This window comes from Oculina patagonica, chromosome 6, assembly GCF_052425735.1.
Source record: "Oculina patagonica isolate OP01 chromosome 6, crgOcupat, whole genome shotgun sequence".
In the NCBI taxonomy this organism is placed as follows: domain Eukaryota; kingdom Metazoa; phylum Cnidaria; class Anthozoa; order Scleractinia; family Oculinidae; genus Oculina; species Oculina patagonica.
Window position 1 is genome coordinate 37,101,332 of NC_135763.1, and position 18,676 is coordinate 37,120,007.

The 18,676-nt window shown below is 39.1% G+C and overlaps 1 protein-coding gene across 1 annotated transcript; it reads left to right on the forward strand.

Annotated features, from left to right (window-relative positions):
• The first annotated feature begins 2,931 nt into the window (after positions 1–2,931).
• Positions 2,932–18,368, forward strand: LOC144658072 (protein dispatched homolog 3-like). The gene is made up of 11 exons (XM_078518393.1): positions 2,932–4,260; positions 6,822–7,254; positions 7,666–7,846; positions 8,451–9,288; positions 10,111–10,163; positions 10,374–10,448; positions 11,235–11,461; positions 12,519–12,848; positions 13,821–14,094; positions 14,878–15,047; positions 15,916–18,368. The coding sequence occupies exons 1-11, from the start codon at positions 3,197–3,199 to the stop codon at positions 16,273–16,275; spliced, it is 4,005 nt and encodes a 1,334-aa protein (XP_078374519.1). The 5' UTR covers positions 2,932–3,196; the 3' UTR covers positions 16,276–18,368.
• Positions 18,369–18,676: the final 308 nt, after the last annotated feature.

The following is an 18,676-nucleotide window of genomic DNA, read 5'->3' on the forward strand; positions in this document are numbered from 1 at the left end:
TTCCCACGGACTTTACACAGCTGAAATATGTGAAAAACACAAATCTGTTATACGAAGTGAGAAATTCATCCTGCTTTGGTGTGTTAAAAAAATATGTACAAAGAATTACAGTGTCCATTAGGGACACAGGGTGATGTATGATTGGAATCGCACTTTAAAAGCTGATATCAATTCAGACCTCTAATTCATTACAGACAATCAAAAAGACTTCTTCCTTATTAACTATTTTTGTAGAAAGGGGTGGATCATGTAATTTCCAACCCTCGATCAGGGCTTGGTCAGTCAATTTTGAGCTAGAAGGAAGGGGTGGGTCATATTTTTCGACCTCCACTTTTCTAATTGCACCGCCCCTTGACCCCCCCCCCTCTCAGTACTTATTGACAGTCCCAGTAACAGATGAAATCAATGAACAACAGCATTTTTAAAATATTTAAACTATTAAGCAAGTAATCAACAAAGCAACATTTGTCAAAAACATGGTATGAAGTAACAATACATGGCATTTGTCTGAAAAAAAAAAACATTTGTCTAAAAAAAATTCGAGCAGAGGGTTTCACCCGAAAAAAAATTCGTGCACAAGAAATGGACAGAAAAAAAATTCGTGCAAGCCGAAAATTCCCCACCCCCTATCACTTTTCTAATGGTCCGTCCCTTAGAATGTGTATGTGTGTAAAAATAAACATTTTATATAAATAGAAATAAAAAACGTATATTTAAAATTCTCTAAAACGTTAAAAATTATCATCGATATTTACAATTAATATTTTAAATACAAGTAAAAAATAAAATATATAATAATTTAAATGTCACAAATTACAGGTTAAAAAGGTACTAAGCCATATAGGCCTTAAGAGATCGCTTAAAAGATTATAGGCCTTAAGAGATCGCTTAAAAGATTTAATGTCCTTTGATTCTCTTATTGTCGGAGGCAACGCATTCCAGTACGTTTTACTCAATTATTTTAAAAGCCTGAGTGGTGGTCCAGTATGGAAGTCGAACCCGAGACCTCACGACAGTCCGGCACTCTAGTCATATCCTTCTAAATGTACCGATCTCTTCCAATGAATCCAATCTCTATTAGGCATGCACAGCTTGTTTTTAGGTCCCACAGATTTAACAGGCAATACGCTTGTTCTGAAGTCGGTCGAAAAATTAAAGCAGCATTTACTGTGTTATCAAAATGTTAGAGACACTCCTGCTCCGTGTAGTTAGTTAGTTCTCGGCATTCGTTTGACGAAATGACCAAAATTCGGGCAGCGACATCCGGTCCATGATAATTCAATCGGGAACATGCATACCGTATTTACTCGAATAAGCACCGCGGCGCTTATTAAATTTTTCGCGCCTCAAGTGCGGCGCTTATTCGAGGGCGGCGCTTATTTGAGGGAGGCGCTTATTTAAAATTCGGACGCCACAAAGAATCAAATGTTTTACATTTATCGAAAATAGCGTCTTCTGATTGTCAGTATTCGTCTCTTGCTGAAAAGAGAATTAGCGCTGGCTGTCCTGGCAACGTTCGCGGCCTTAACATTTACAGAGCTACGTATTGTAAGAATGTTGGATAGAAAACTAATGGGCGAGCAGTAAAACGATCACTGAACTGCAAAGCATCGCTCTTGATGAAAAGAAATGTCCAAGTTTGTTTTTGAGTTGCTTTGAAGTGCAGTTTTTAGTAAAACGGAATTCTTCGAATAAGCCCCGCATCGGGACTGCGGCGCTTATTAACTTTTTTTGACTCAAATGCGGCGCTTATTCGAGGGCGGCGCTAATTCGGGGGCGGCGCTTTTTCGAGTAAATACGGTACCTCCACTTTGTGATGTGGTGCCTCTGATTTCCTTACCAATGACTACGCAACGGAATTAAGTAATAAGCTTTCCATTAAGGTTGGGCAAACGTTTGTTTTTTAACTTAAATATTTGTCGGTTTAAGTTCCCGTCTGTGTGAAATCCCACTTCCGCACTCGATCAGCACTTCCGCCTTTTATTTGGAAGAGTCGACTTTCAACGTTGCATTTTTCCTCGGTTTAGAAAGAGTCGCGGTGCGAAACCTTTGATATGAGAATGTTTTGATTTGCACGGGAAAGAAAAAGTAAAATTCGTGGCGATATCGAAATTGCAGTAAAGATAAAGATGTGAAATGTTTCGTTTGAGCAGATCAGGAAGTGTTTACACGAAGAGCGAAGTGCATTCTGGTATTTTGCACGAAGGTTGGGAAACATGATCGTTTCGTTTGAGCAGCTTGCGTGCTTCAAAATTTTTCTTTTGTTTGATTTGTTTCCTTTCTTTTATTTATCATTTTTGTTAGCTGGTTTGTTGGCTATTTGAAGAGTTTTTCCGCAAGAAAAGTGAAGCGTAAAACACGAAAAAATTCGCATTTACTTTGACTTTTTTCAAGTTCATGATTCAAAATTGATTAAAAGTTTTAACTTAAGAGTTTCTTTCATTTCAACTAAAAAAACACGCTCTAAAACAAAGATAGTTTTTTTTTTATACATAGTCGTTTGCAATTTTGCTATAAATAATAACCCAAATCTTTCCTTTGGGAATTTTATATTCTGAACAAAAATCTCATATTGCTCCAGTACGTATTAAAGAAATTTCAATTTAAAAACGCACGACAAAAGACTTTTGATATTTCACCGGATGGCCACACCAAAATCGTCTGTTCTTCCTTTCAAATGACAACAAAGGGAAGTTGAAAGAATCTTTGTCTTCTTTCAGCATGCGCTATCTACCATGTACAAAAATCATTCGCTTTCGTGACAATAATTGAAAAATTGTTTCTCTGCGAAACAATAGCGATGTTGGTTCATCTTTGAAATTCTATATTGAATACCGTCAAGATTTCTTTGTCAAGCTGGAAAATGATTATTTTTAGCCAAACCTTGCGGGATTTTCATAATTTCTTTGCCGCCGATGAAACTTTAGCCATATGTCATCACGCGAACAAAATAAATAACGTCACGTGACCAGCCGTTCATAACAAAAAGTCCCGGCTTTAGAGATATCGAAGCGATCAGACAGAAGTTGAAGCCGAAGGCAGCTTGAGTTTTCGTGATGCTTTATGCAAAAAGAATTATGCTGAGGACCTATTGAACATCGTTCAGCTTTGGAGTCCATTTATGTTAGTTTTGAGTGGCTTTTAGCGGAGTTTCAGACCCGAGGAACCAAGTAATTCGCACTCCATATAAAGCATCATGCAAGCAGGACATTCGCGAAAAGAAAGCGACGACTTTTCCAAGCTTTGCTTTGGGGATGATAGCGAAAATTTTAGACTTGCTGATGATAGTTTAATGGTAGATCCAGCGTTAACAGAGCCATCGTTATCTTTCCACCAGCCGAAGTCTAGTTTTACGTCCTTTCGGGCGTTTTTCTCTCGCAGTAGCACTGGAATTCGAGCTGTAGTTCAAAGAATACCCTACAGATCTAGAAACAATGACCTTATGAAACTCTACGTTCACCCTGTAACATCTTTGGTGATTTTAATAGTTGCCATTGCAGTTCCTGTCCTCCTTGGTTATTATGTACTTCATAACGATTACAAAGAGCGGAGCGAAGTTTTGGTTATCGACAAATCTTTAGAGTCCTTTGAAATTCCGGGACATATAAGCTCTCAAAGGGAAGATATGATTTCGGTTGCATCAAAGCTCTCGAATGAAGTTAAGGGGATTCCAACGACAAGATCTAAACGATCAGCTTCCAAGCCGACAAAGAAGAAAACAGGTCCACATTATCAAAAGAGCGCCGCATGGACCTTAGAGCTTGTTTACCTTGCCATTGGAGACGACGATCTGAACATCTTCACGAAAGAGCGACTCGAAAGCATTCATCAAATCGAGCTAAGTCTCATGAACCAAGAAGGCTTCACCGACTATTGTTGGAAATGGGAAGTTGCGAAGATCGATCCTTTCCTTAAAGAAGGCTGTACCCCTCCGATCTCTCTGGTTGACTTTTTCTTCCCTTCTGTTACCCCGAAGGTGAGAATTTACGACGGACAAGGAATGAGTTATGGCGGAGCGAGGCAGCTGAATCTCACGGAAGAAAGTATAAAACAGGGTCTGCAGTTACTCCTGACTAAACCGTTTACCTACTGGTTTGTGGATGGGTCGTTTTCGAAAGATAATCAGAAGAGTAGATTCCTTCGTGCTGAAGTGAAGTTTGGTTACCCATTAAAGTCTGGAGGTAGCCGAAGTGCACAGAATAAAAAGTTCAAAAATTATCTGGTGAAGTATGTCGAGGGGTTAAAGAAATTGTCAACAAAGTGAGTATATTATGTAATCATGCATAAACTGACATCTTCTGTACAATAATTTTTCAGACCATTTCTTATGCATTCAGCTTAAAATCCCTTTTGTTGAATGTAAACAAAAGCCCTTTAGCTTTTAAACCAATACTTAAATTTCATGTTAAGTTGCGGGACACTTGGGGCTTTTCGAGATAAAAAATTGTTATGTTCTTCGCGGGATTTTGAGAACATTTAGGCGGGTATTTGGCAAATTAAACGATCAAGATTAGGCCGATCGAAAGTTAGGTAAAAGTCGAGATATTTTTATCTCACGGCAAATTAACAATTTTGTACAGTATACATGTATGACTCATGTTATTGTCGGTGATAAGATGAAAATGCTTCGTCACGATCAACAAATCTGTGAAGCATGAAAATGCGTTGTTTCCGTGCGATATTTTTATTGTTTTCTGAAAAATCTTGAGCATATATTAGCACAGGTGCCAAAATTTAATGTTGATTTCATGTAGATTTCCAATCATGTGGGCTACACACTGCTTTTGGCATCCACAACTTTTAATTTGAATGTAAATTTTTGGAAATCGTTTTCAAGATCAGTGGCTTAGCCAATTATGTTTTTATTTTTGCCAACACAAGCAGAATAAAAGCAGAACATCAAATATTCTTTTTAAACTAATTGTGTGTAAATATGCAAATTTTGACAGCTATGTCAAGTGTGTTTCTTGACAGAAAACAAAAGCTGAAAACAGATGGAGGTGGTTGTTGATATTGTTGAAACAATCAAATTTTTCCAAGAGTTCGGAGACTCAGAAAGGCAGTGTATAAACATAATTGTTACACAACTAAGATAGTTAGAGGTCTAATGGGTAAAATCTACCAATCAGATTTCTTCATTGCCAGTCCAATATTTCGTAATTATTGAACAGGGTTCTGTCCCTAAATTTGACTTGCATGGAAAACTACAGGGAGAATATTGGCCCTTGGACAAGTTTTTCTGTATAGACCTCACTGTGCTCAGTCAGTACTGTTAAGACCTCAGGCCGATATTCTTCCAGAATGGCCCTCACACTTGGATAATAAGATGTATTTACGTGATTGACTTTCTGTCTGTTATGTGTGTCTCATATGCACATAGTAAATGGCCTTGCTCACAACGAGTCTCTCCGTAGCTCAGCGGATAGAGCTCCAATCCGGTGTTTTGGAGGTCATGGGTTTGATTTCTGTTGGGGGCTTACATTTTTTCTTTGTCCCGTGCTCGTGACATGATGAGCACTACATCTTATTTTTCTCTGTCAGTTAATTATATGAATGGTTTAAACTACGGTAAATAAGGAAAATAAACATACAAATTAGACACAGATCTGCAAGTGTAGGTGCTGTTAAAGAATTAGACACTGTCTAGTTCAAATGCATGTACAGAATCATGGGTTAATTACTGAGGGGCTAATCTGGTTAAAACAAACCGTCTTATAAGTAACCCATTTGTAAGCTAAAGAGTTCACTGTTGTGTAAGGTGAATTCAGCGTGTTCAAGCCAAGTGGCCCATCAGGCCAGAGCATATCCCGGTTTTAATAACATGAAGGGAATAGGAGTACCGTATTTTCTCGATTAAACGCCAGACCCCGATTAAACACCGGCCTCGTATAAACGCCGGGTCAAAATTGCTAGTTTTTAAATAAACGCCGGGGGAGTTTATTCGAGGTCCCGGCGTTTTATTTGAGGTCAAGCTAACAAGTAAATATATATTTTGTTTGTCACAAATCTTGATTGCAACATAAACTATTCAATCCGTAATAATGTATCTTTGGGAAATAATCACCTTTGGATACCCAGGGACACTTTTTCGGGGCAGAACGAAGAGAAAAATCGTCCCGCCTTGACAAACTGCCCCTTGGTCTCAATGATCGGTAACAATAAATCAATCTGAAAAATTGGCAGAAAATTGCAGTCCGTTAATAAACGCCGGGTCCCGATTAAACGCCGGCTTCAAATAAACACCGGGTCCACAAAGCCAAGTTTGAAATAAACGCCCCCGAAATAAACGCCGGGGGCGTTTATCTGAGAAAATACGGTATTTCTATTCCCTCCTGGATGGGATACTAGTCCATCACAGGGTTACCCCCCAGCAATAAATTTGTTGGTATCCATTTACACACTCAGGTGGTGAGAGGCACTGTGAGAATAAAGTGTCTTGCCCAAGAACACAATGCAATGGCCATTGCCAGGGCTCAAACCCAGACGGCTTTTTTTCTGGGCCCGGTTGTTCAAAGCACGATTAAGCTAATCTAGGATTAGCGTGAAATTTGATTTTAGTTTTACAACATTTCATTGAAGTTTTCTGTTAATATTTTCTGTCCTCCAGTTTTGACGTGGACTAATCTCAAACTTCACAAACATAAGCTATGGAAAACCTTTTAAAACACGAGAAATTAAAACCTCGATAATCTTTTAATCCTGGGTTAGCGTTAATCGCGTTTCGAACAACCCGGCCCTGGAGTCTAGCATGCTAACCATCAGCCCACTGTGCTTCCCAAAGAGTTGTGTAAGTTAACGTTTATTTCTGTTTGTGTCAACAGCAAAGTGCGACTACTGTACGGTGGAAGCACCGTCTTTGACTACGAGGTGAATAAAACACTGTGGGCAGATATCGGACTGACGTTCTACACCATTGCCTTTGTTGGAGCATTTGTGTTGATTTTCACAAGGTTCTCCCTTTACCTGACCTTGTTTGGAATCATCAGTATTTTGACACCTCTGTGCTTGGCTTACTACCTTTTCCGCATCGTATTCCAGATCAAGAGTCTGGGGATTCTTAGTGGAATTTCATTTTTCATCATTATTGGTATTGGGGTGGACGATGTGTTTGTCTTCATAAACACTTTCCGTCAAGCACACAGTGCAAGAAGTCTGGAAGCTCGCATGGCTCACACTATATGCACTGCCGGGAAAGCAACATTCTTTACATCATTTACTACATGTGCAGCATTTGCCGCTAACTGTCTTTCTCAGGTGAGATATTTAGACAAAAATATATTCCACGGCGCCCAGTTGTACAAAGGGTGGATAACTCTATCCACTTGATAAATTGCTTTCCAGTGAATAAGTGTTTAGAGTGAGTTTTACAGTGGATAGCCTTATCTATCTTTTGAACAACTGGAACCAGTAGATAAAGTGCATTATTGAGGTAAATTTAAAAAAAATGTGTGAAATTGATTCTTCAAGGTTAGATTTGTCCTTTCTAAGATGGACATGCTCCTCTTAATATAAGGCTTCCCCTGTTATAAGCGCAACCAAAACCCCTTACGACATTTAATGGTAATCACTGGAAAAGCACTAGCATATAGGGACCACAAGGCTTGAAAACTCTTACCCAACATTGCTGTTGTTACTAAAAATGTTATTGATGATTTTTCCCTACAGATGCCGGCAATTCATGATTTTGGCCTGTTTATGGCACTGATAGTAGGCAGTTGTTGGTTAACTGTGTTCTGTACCATCCCTCCTGCTCTTAATCTGTGGCAGCGTTACATTGCCAAATGGGAAGCAAGATTTTTGGGGGCAATAAGTTGTGTCTTTACCAGTGGAGGTTCTGGTCTACCTGGTGAGTATTCCCATTAAAATTTACTCTTCAGTTACGGGATGAACATCAGGGATGTAGCTAAGAATGCACTAAACAGCCTATAACAAGGTCAGCCAGCTTGATTTAGTCATAAGCTTTCTTTTAGCTAGTGAAATTCTTTGCTACATCCCTAGCTTGTGTGTATGGGATCAAACTGAAGCTTGAGAAGGCATCTTTGGCTCAACATTTGACCTATGATCGATCATTGTCGTTTTCCCCATCCATTGAAAGAAACAATATTGTCTACTAAGACTAAGGAATCCCCTACTCATTTCAAAGAACACTGTGAGTTCTTTGACAACCCCTACTCACTACTAAGGTGTTGGACAAGACAAGGTCGGAAGGTTAGTCCAAGTATGATTCCATTTATCCCAGGAGCAAGTCACATACTCTTTGCAAGAATTGTTGTGAGTTCCTTATGTGCCACTGACAGGCCTCACATACATCACTGGACCAGTGACCCCCAGGCAAAAGGCCTCCCCTCACTTGCAGGTCCTCTAGCATCCCTGCCCACTTAATGTCTACTTCCAGATGTAAGGACTTAAAGCTTACAATTTTATTAATTCCAATACACTCTATTTTACAGATGACATTGTTCAGTTTCTATCAGGAAATGACAGGAACCATACTCAACATCAGTCGTCAACCTCGTCGTCATCAGAGGTGCTGGAACTTTCCACAAGGAGGCCAGTGCAGGATGACGATGACTCACTTCTTGTTCAACTAGACAGCAGCCCTCCCACCTCACAAAATCCATCCCCAAGTTCCAGTGACAGTGACTTGGCAATGTATGATGACCCGAACGGCACATTCGATCAAGGAGTGCCTCTGATGCGTAACCGATCTCTACATGCAAGACCTGCAGTATTCCAGCAAGGCCAGCATAACAAGGGCTGCCATTTAAGCTGTGGACTGCAGAGCTTTATGTATCACTGGCTAGGTGTTCCAATACAAAAGTTTCGTTTTGTTGTCCTGGCAGTTTTTCTCCTCGTTCTTGTGGGGTCCATAGCTTTGGACGTGCAAATCCAACCATCTACTAAACCACCTGCATTCTTCAAGGAAAGCACCAATCTACAGCAGCTTCTGGATTTGAAGTACAACATGAGCAGTGACAAGTTAAACCTCAAAAATGTAGCCCCAGAACTGATTGGAAATAGCATTCAGTCAAATTTTATTGATGGCCCTACGACCCATACAACACCTACGACAAAAGCCAAAGAATCCAATGGCCTGAAGACGTCAACATCTTCGTCAACGCCATCTCCTGCAACTGCAGAACAGTCAGGGTCACACCAGAAGACCAACATTCTACAGCCTGGGAAAACTCCTAAAGCTACACCTCCTACAACAACAAAGACAACTACTAAAAAGAACAAGAATACACATTTTCCGACACGACCTGCAAAAAAGACATCCACTTTAAAGTAAGTCATGTTTCTAGTGAGATTAAGTACTGTTTATAGTGACTGTATATAAATTTTTGTGACGACTGCTTTAGTGCAATGACTGCCTATTGTATAATGACTTTGTATAGTGTAGTGACTGCCTATGTTAAAGGGAACCTCAGCTGTAAAACAGTTCTGGCCAAAATATTAAGTTTACCACAGCCTTTAACTGTTTGGGTTATTAAAAGTCGTGGGGGTTATTTATTCGCATATTTATTTTAAATGCTGAATTCAATTTGTCAATTTTTGTGCTTTAAAATTTCCTGTGTGCTGCCATTTGAGATTTATTGCGTCAGTGCATTGCGTCTATTGTTAGGAAGCAGTGTTTTTTTTTGTGGGAAACAACTGGGCTACTCACTGACGTCATAAATAATATTCCAAATTAGCGCTGCGCAGGAAATTTAAAAGCCATTATCTTTTCCGTATATGATTGTAATTTAATGCTTACGTCTCCCTTGTCTGGTAAAATTTGTAATTTAGGCATTATTTCAAACAACTCAACATCGACTGGTCTCAAGAGCAGAGGTTTCCTTTAAGTTAGGTGACTGTCTAGTAAGATGAACCAAGCAATTACCGGTAGTTTCTTAAAAAAATGTTGTGCCGTACTAGTGGGCAAGTATATCACTTAGTTGATTAACAACTTGAAGTCGAAAAAGGTTATTAATTAACTGTTGCAACAGCAAATTAATTTTTGTTAAGCTAACATTTTAAGTGTTAGGCCTAAGAGCAAAAATAGTTTCTTCATTTTTTGCCCTGTCTTCTTTCTAACAATTTGATTATTTTTTTCCCTGTTTCTTGTAGACCTAAGACCAAGAGCACAAAGAAACCAACTAAACCTGCAACCCAGAAACCAAGTAAGTGTTTACTTCAATCTCTTAGTGCCTACGTTTTGGAAGTTTTTGTTAACTCTAGATAACCCTTAGGCTAGTAACCCAGGCTGCACAAGACAGAATCCAGCACACCAACTATAAGGCTGCTGCATCTCCCGCTAAAAGTTGCTTATTTTTTAATTAAAATGGTTTTGTTAAATTGTTTTTAGTTATTTATAGTTTCTTTTGTCACAGATCAACCAAAGACTGAAAAGCCAGCACCTGCAACACCAAAGCCTCAAAACAGGTATGAGTTACAATCAGACTGTTAAGAATGAGGTTTCTATCAGTAAAAAAAAAAAAAATGGGAATTTGCAGTGGCACTTACACAGGGTGGCTCTTTGTTCACTGTTCCCAATCGATTAGAATTTTGCAGTGTTGGGTTTGTGCAGAGGGAGGAAAACCGGAGAATCCAGAGAAAAACCCTCAGAGCAAGGATGAGAACCAACAACAAACTCAACCCACATAATGGAGTTAAAAGTGTTTAGTTCCTACAGCACTGATTGGGCATGAACAGTGAAACCCAACTTGTGTGACACTGAACCAAAAGCACAAGAATCCAAGAATCATCATCATCATCATCATTTATTTGCCACTTCAGAATTAAACATACAAATTAAAAAATAACTTAAAAAGATAGGGCGAGGAGACCTCCAAGAAACCACAAGGCTTATGGGGGAGGCCACCTCGGGTTAGCAATAAGTTTGTAATTTCGCTGTGAATGTGCAGCTAGGCCAATTGGAATGTACGGACAAAACATTCAGCTTCCATTTTCTAAAGCTTGAAACTCCAAGCTGTAGACCCACTAGAGTCTCAGGAATTACTACTTAATTACTAAGGCCTGTCCACTCCAAGTCAGAGCATGGGTATAGAAGAAACCCTTCCACCTTGAAGTTCTTGTCTCCGGCCAATGGTTCTAACTACTGCCAAGTGCATCCCATGGACTTGATGCATGTTTTGTGGCCCTCCTCCTGCTGTTTCTAGGTTTCAGTAATAGCTGTCTTTTGGTTTCTATATATTATTATTAACAATAAGTTCAGCATCTGTGTTTTTAAGCATCTTTACTAACATGTTACTTCTTATGGTCAATGCCAGGTGGTTCTGAGAATGTTGTTGATCCCACAGTTTTGCCAAATGCGACATTAATCCCTCCTCCGTGCCCTGAACCCTGCAATGCTATTGCAAAACCCATCGTGGATTCATCATCCACTGTCTACGTGATATTTGGTTTGGAGAAAATCGATCGTAGCGGGATAACACGAGAGCATGTTATCGAGGAAAAGGTAATTAAAATACTGACAACAAAACTTGTCTTCTGATTGGACGTATCATTATTATTTTTCAAGTGAAAAAGTGATATGTGCCATTTTATTGGCTAACATCGGTTTGCCAACAAAAATTTACCGTAAACACTCGCAGATAAGCCGCACCAGCAGAGGAGCCGTTCCCTGAATTTGGCAACTCAAATTTTGGAAAAAACGTTTTTTAATAAAGTAAATTAAAGAAAGTCCAAAATTGAGTGTTCAGGAGTCTTCTTCATCGAACGTAAACTCGCTATACATTGAAATGGAAATATTTCAGTGTTACCCACAATTTCAGCTCTTTAACATAATGAACACCAACTTTGACGTACGGTTGATCTTTTTCTGAAATTTGTTGACAGGTATTTCTTTATTAAACACAGTTTTTCCATGGAGTTTTGTGCGACAACAAAAAACGTGCCTTTGCAGAACGTTCGTAGCTTAGTAACCAGGCATTCGATTGGACGCGAAAATGGGACAGGGCGGGAACGAACAAGCAAAACAAGATGGAGGCGATCGCTTTTCTTTGCTATTGTATCGATAAAAAGAGGTTTGGGAGCCATCTATTGGAGATAAACTCGTTGCATCAAGATATTTTTCGTAATCAGTTCGGCTAATCTGCCATTAAAGTGCTAAACGGGGAAGAAACAGTAGGCCATAATCTGTATTAACCATGCAAATACTTGTGGTATTTTCTTGCTCGTGGTTTATAAATATTTATACTGTTGAAAATGTAGGCCATCATCGACACTGCAAACAGCTTTTAGGGGCTGTCAGACTTGCAAAAGCAATGACAAATACTCGGGACCTTGTAGTTTTATGAAATGTTAATTTGCATACTTTCCCATAAAAGTGTCAATTCTCGAAAATTTTCAGCACCTTTTCCAAATGTTCCCACAGATAAGCCACACCCTTGATTTTGAGTGAAGATTTTTGGAAGAAAAGGTGCAGCTTATCTGCGGGTTTTTACGGTATTTTGTGGCATTTCAGTGGGTAAAGCTCAGTACGCATATAATAAAAAGAGTCTTTTCTATGGCAGGGTGATGTTGTTCCAGACAAGGAGTTCACAAAACTCTTATTGAAAAGCTGGACTACTTTTCTTAAGTACAGTTGTCGACTGTGCAAAGCACTGAGTGAGAACAAGGACCTGGTTCAAGTAGGAGGAGCAGATTGCTTCCCAGCTTGGATATTGGACAGCTACATTAACGTCGAGCAGAACCGTCATGATGATTGGAACAAAGACTGTTTACAAATACCTGCACCAACGTTCAGCATGGGAGGGAAATCACGTGCCAAGCTGATGAAAATGCCGTCAAAAGACAAAAGTCTTGGGAATTATACCTACTGGATGAAGATGGCATTTGAATCAGTAAGTAGATCAGGCAAGGGCCGTTTTACAGATACGGTGACCATATTGATTTTGCCCCCCTTGGCATCCTATATGTTATTGAAATGAATTATACTTTTAGTGTGATTATTCCACAATTACCATAATAATGGAAAAATATATTATATAATTATAGGATGCCAAGGGGGAAAAATCAATTTTGAAGAACGGCCTATGGCAGGCCCTTGAAATTAAAAGAGTCTTAAGTAGGGAAAATGAAAAAAAAAAAAAATAAAATAGAGAAAAAAAAAAAAAAACCCCAGGACAAGCCCCACCCGCAAAAAAAAATATAAAATAAAAAAAAAACGCCCGAATGTTCCCACAGATAAGCCGCACCCCCGATTTGGAGCGATAATTTTTGGAAAAAAGGTGCGGCTTATCTGCGGGTTTTGACGGTAGTTTAGTTGCCAGACGGTATAAACGCAAAAAGTTAAAATAGGACTTCGTTATTAGTCTTTTTCTGGTTGTGTCCCTGGGAGAGGCTGAATCAAGCTACTCAAAACATAAGAATATTGAGGAAGACTCCAGTTTCATACCCAGAATAATTCTGGCAAGCTACTGTTAATTTGACTGTTGTAGGCGTTAGCCAAAACTAGTTAATTATTGTCAGTTGCGATGCATAAGTTCAATACTTCACAGGCTCGGATTTCATATTCCTTGTGCTCGCCGTTAGTCTAATCTTGTATCCTCCCTCCCACCCTGGGGGACAATTAATTTTGTCAATGAATTTTGTTTCGTTTCTGGCCCAAACATTGTCAGCATTAGACTACGAGCAGTCCCAGCCCGTTGAGCGTGAAGCGAAAAAATAAATGACCGCGTGAAAAAATGGAGACGGGGCGAGGCGAAAAGCGAGAAAAGAAATAGGGACTGCTCGTAGTCTATGTCAGCATCTTTCCTCTCGTCCAAGTTTTGAGCATTGCGTAAATAATTTGATTTCTCTGTTCTTTCCTGCAGACTGTTTTCATGGGCAAGTCATCTGAAGAAAAAGTGGAGGATTTTGAAAAATGGGATGCATTTATAAAGGAACAACTGAGCACTGGATCTTTTCCCAAGGGTTTTCAGACAGCCTTCCAATCCAGCTCAGAATGGGTGATGACATTCATGGAAGTGATTGCCATCAACAGTGCCATATATGGCATTGCATTCTCACTCTTGTTGTGTCTGGGTTCTGTTGCTATCTTTACAGCAAACTTTTTGCTCACGTTGATTGTCATGATCACTATACTAGGTATGTTGTCCACAGGGGGGGGGGGGGGTACTCAAAATTTCAAGTGAGGGGATGATCGAATGGGGGCAAAAATCGACTCCAAAAAATCCTTGGGACTTCCAACAAAACCCAATAAATCCCTTAATTAAAAACTTACACCCGAAAAAATCAACAGCATAACTTTTTTTTGTACTTTATTTGCAGAGCTACACAGCCAAAGCACTACCCCAATTCTTAATATGGTTATAATACCCCCAAATATCCCTTATGTAATCAAAAAAATACTTGCCAAATTTTCCTACCAAAAAAATCCAGGAATCGAAACTGTCAACCCCCCCCCCAAAAAAAAAAATCCTTTTATCATCCCTGTCACTTGAAATCATTGTTAAGTCAATAAAACGGTTTTAGAATCTTCAAAGTCTTAACAAAACTGTAGTGTGTGACTATTCAAAATGCTGTACAGCCTACTCATTAACCTTTGTTTTCATTGACATGGGATTTTTGATTAGTTATATATCACATGGTGTGTGTCTCAATGAAAGAGATCGCTGTGAAACTGCTAAAGGAAATTTAACAGATTTCCAGTGGCAGAACTTGCAGTGATGCAATAAGATTTTGCTTCATCATAAAATTTTCACAATTTTGATGGTATTGAAAATTCAGGGATTTCAAGGCGTGGCTTAGTAGGGTGTCAATGATAGATTTGGTTGTATTACCGGGTAAGGCCTCAAAAGATGCAAAATAATAATAATTGTATGATTTCTTGAGATTTCTTTTACTTATTGAGGTTGTTTCTTTCTGAAGGTGTTTTAACATCAGTGGTGGCGATATTTTACCTGGCCTCTTGGCAGCTTGGAGCAGTGGAAGCCATTTCTCTATCCATCCTGGTTGGTACGTCAGTGGATTACTGTGTCCATTTGGTAGAAGGTTACATTATGGCTGGCAAGTCCATACCAAATCTCAACTCTTCTAAGGTTTGTTTGGCATAATTATTATTTAAAAAAGAAAGTTCTTCCTACAGCCTCTCTCTACGGAGAGAGAGAGGGGGGGACTCGCATATGAAAGTGACGGGGATGCTCCTCGTCTCGCTTAGGGGTGTAAATTTTGGACTTTTGGTCTCACTTAGGGTGTTCCGGGAAAAAACGCCCAAAACGCCAATATTTTTAGCCATAATGGTCTCGTTTAGGGTTACACACGAAAAAATCTACAAATATAAACTCCAATCTTAGTTTTTCGGTATCTTTAGGGGTCAAGAAAGGATGGAGCCACACCCAGATTGGTCTCTTTTAGGGGTTCTTTTCAAAATTTCCGACGAGCATCCCCGTCCGTTTCATATGGGAGTCTCCCCCCCCCCCCGGGAGAGGGACAAACTTAAGCAATCTTGGTATCTTTAGGGGTCAAGAAAGGCTGGAGCCACATCCAGATTGGTCTCTTTTAGTGTTCTTTCCCCCCCCCCCCCCCCCCGGGAGAGGGACAAACTTAAGCAATCTAAGAGAGAAAGTTTTAGTTTGGTCAAGAGGTTAATCAGAGTATGCATTGCGTGACAGATCCACACCTTAAACTTAGGGGTGGGGGGAGGGTCATTTTTTTTGGGTGTACACCCAAAACATTTTTAGCAGGGGAAGTCATTAAAAAAATGTCTATAACCGAAATAAGGAGGGGACATGGGCGCCCCTGGCCCCTCCGGTATATCTGCTGCTGGTATGATTTTGGAGATGGACATATGATCTCAGCAATCAAGTCAAGAATTAGCTTAATTTTAGCTCTGTTCTTTTGGCTCCTACCCTAAGAGGTGGTAAGAGTTTCACATTGACTATTTTCATATATTTTGTGTGTTGACAGGAAATCCGTGGCTGGAGGACATTGGCTGCTGTGTCGCACATCGGTACTGCCATTCTAAGCTCAGCCATTACAACAATAGTGGCATCAATACCTTTATGCTTGACAGTAATTCAGCTGTTTGCCAAGTTTGGACAGATCCTGGCCATTAACACTGCCGTGTCCATCTTCTTCACCCTGTCAATATGCATAGCTTTATTGTGCATCATGGGTCCAGTTAGATTCAAGGCTTCTTACAAATCTTCAGCCATAGCCCTTGTTATCGTAGTAGCCGTGTACAGTCTAGGTGGAATCATCTTGTACGCTATAAGTACAAAGGTGGTTACCATCCCAGGTCCTGCAGGGAAGCCCTTGTTTTCATAGCTTCGACTCAAAAAAAGTTCTAAAGACAGTAGTTGCAACGTCTTGATCTAAAATAGTCTTTGAATATGAACTTGTTCAAATTAGTAGTTATAACATATTTACTGTTAAATTCCAAAAGTAGCCACCCTTGTTACTTACAGTCAAACCGGATGCTCTTTTGATGGGAACTTTGCAATGTTGTGGCACAATGTTCCAATATTGATTGACAGTTTGCTCGTTGCAACTTGCAACTTTCAATTCAAATTTGCCTGAGCAAGTTGCCAAGTTCCGGTTTTCATTTTGCAGTATAAAACGAGGTTGTACCACCTTTGTTTCAAAGAAACAGAAAATAATTGCCCCGTATTCGACTGTTCGTCAACAGAATGCGAGAAATAAGCGACAGGCTTAGTTTCATTGCTAAGTTAGGAATTACCGGGTATGTTTTAAAATTGCAAACGTAAGCCGTAACTTGCGGAGCAAATTTGAATTTTTAAGCGCAATTCCAAGTTTGGCGATTTCAACTAAGCCTGTCGCTTATTTATCGCAGTCTGTTGATAAGCAGTCGACATTAGGACAATTATTTCATCCTTCTTTGAGACAGAGGTGGAATTATTATGTTTCATACGGGGAAAATGAATTTGCCTCGATTCAATCATCCCCATCACTTGAATCCCCATCACTTGAAATCTAACAACTGTGAAACTCCTTCCCTGCTTTTTAGTGCTCATTTGCTTCTTCTGGGAGGGTCGTTACTTTCGGAATTTTTTTTGTTACATGTATCACAAGAGTTCTAAGCACAAAATTAATAGTTCTGCAAGCTTGAGTGTTCATAATGTAGTCAAATAGTAATTTTCAGGTTTGAAAAATATATCTGTGGCTACAGGTTTTAATGTTATAGTGTGTTTCACTGTGGCATTGTGCATATAGAAATCTTGTGATATATATTGCATTTACTAAACAATTTTCAAATTCATTGGTCAGCATGCATGTTTCTTTAATAGTTACGGTAATGTACATAAATTATATTGGTAATGTTTTTACATTTGCTTTGGCTAAAATGTTTGTTTTTACTAGTGCTTAGGATAGCTGTAATGTGAAAAAATGGCTGCTAAAATAAATATAAAATAATTTAAAACAGGAAATCAGAGATATGAAAAATATTTTTGTAATTTAATGTGCAGCTTGACTCTCACTCTCCAGTTCACAAAGTGATAACTGTTATAGTCGCATAACCCACTGATGAGTCGTGCAATTGCAAGGGTGGTTTAGTACAGTCATGGGGAACAAACCTTGTTTTTGTTTGAACAGAATAAGATCTCTAAGAAGTGACTCCGAGCCTGTGGGCTATAGGGTAGGCTTGTTGCCAAGCAGCGTGGCATCATCATGGCAACTGGCTGACTCGATGGCTTCTTAGTCATCACGCAATTTTTGATCAGAGAATAATAAATTTATTACTTACAGAGATTCTTTGGGTAATCTACATGAAAATATCAACCAGTCTTGTTCTCCAGACAATGTGAGGTGAAGCAGTAAAGCTTGTGATGTAACAAAGTAAAAGCATGCTAGGTTTAGAAATAAAGCCATTTGTAAATAGCGTTTCTACTATGAGGATACTTGTGGCAACATCAAGGGAATTCATTTTTTTTACTCCCATTTAGAGCTAGTAATCATTAAATTTGTAAATGGTCGTTACTCATTATGTACAGTTTTCAGCCTGTAGAGTGTTTAAAAATTGGAATTAACAACTTAAAATATTATTGCACGTTAGGTATTTTATTTCTCTTTTACATAAACAAAAGACTAACAGAAGCATTTACCCTTAATGCTGTCCATGAGGAACTTCCTTTAAACTCGTTGAGTTGGTTATGGGTAAAATCATGTTCGTTTAATTGTAGAACTAACAGATCAAAAAAGTTTAGTTTCTCTTAAACCTCCAGTGTATATTTATAGGTGCTATGGATACCACTTTCACAGCTGTACAAATGAGTTAAGTTGAATTTTTTTTCATTTTAAGACAGTTCTTTTTATTTGTTTGTTTTTTTTATGCTTGGGAAATAACTATTGTGCATTGTGTTCCTCAATAAAATGGTGTTTATAAAACACAAAACAGCCAATGTGTTATCTTATGTGTTTGGAGAGAGTGTGATCACTGACCATTTAGTTTTGAAATGAGACCACGGTAAAAGGCTTACTGTCTGACTTAATCACAGTTTTTTTTTATTTCGTACTTTGGTACAAATGTAATCTCCCATTCAGGTATACCCATTGGTGAAAAAAAATCAGTCCGCCAAAGCCGATTCATAAGGTTTTGGTGGAAAATTCTGTTCCTACAGCTCAAGCATTTTTGGAGGGAACATTGGAGGGAAGAAGCAAGCTCCTCGAAACATAACAGGTCAAAACCAGCAAAAGAATTACTGTACTC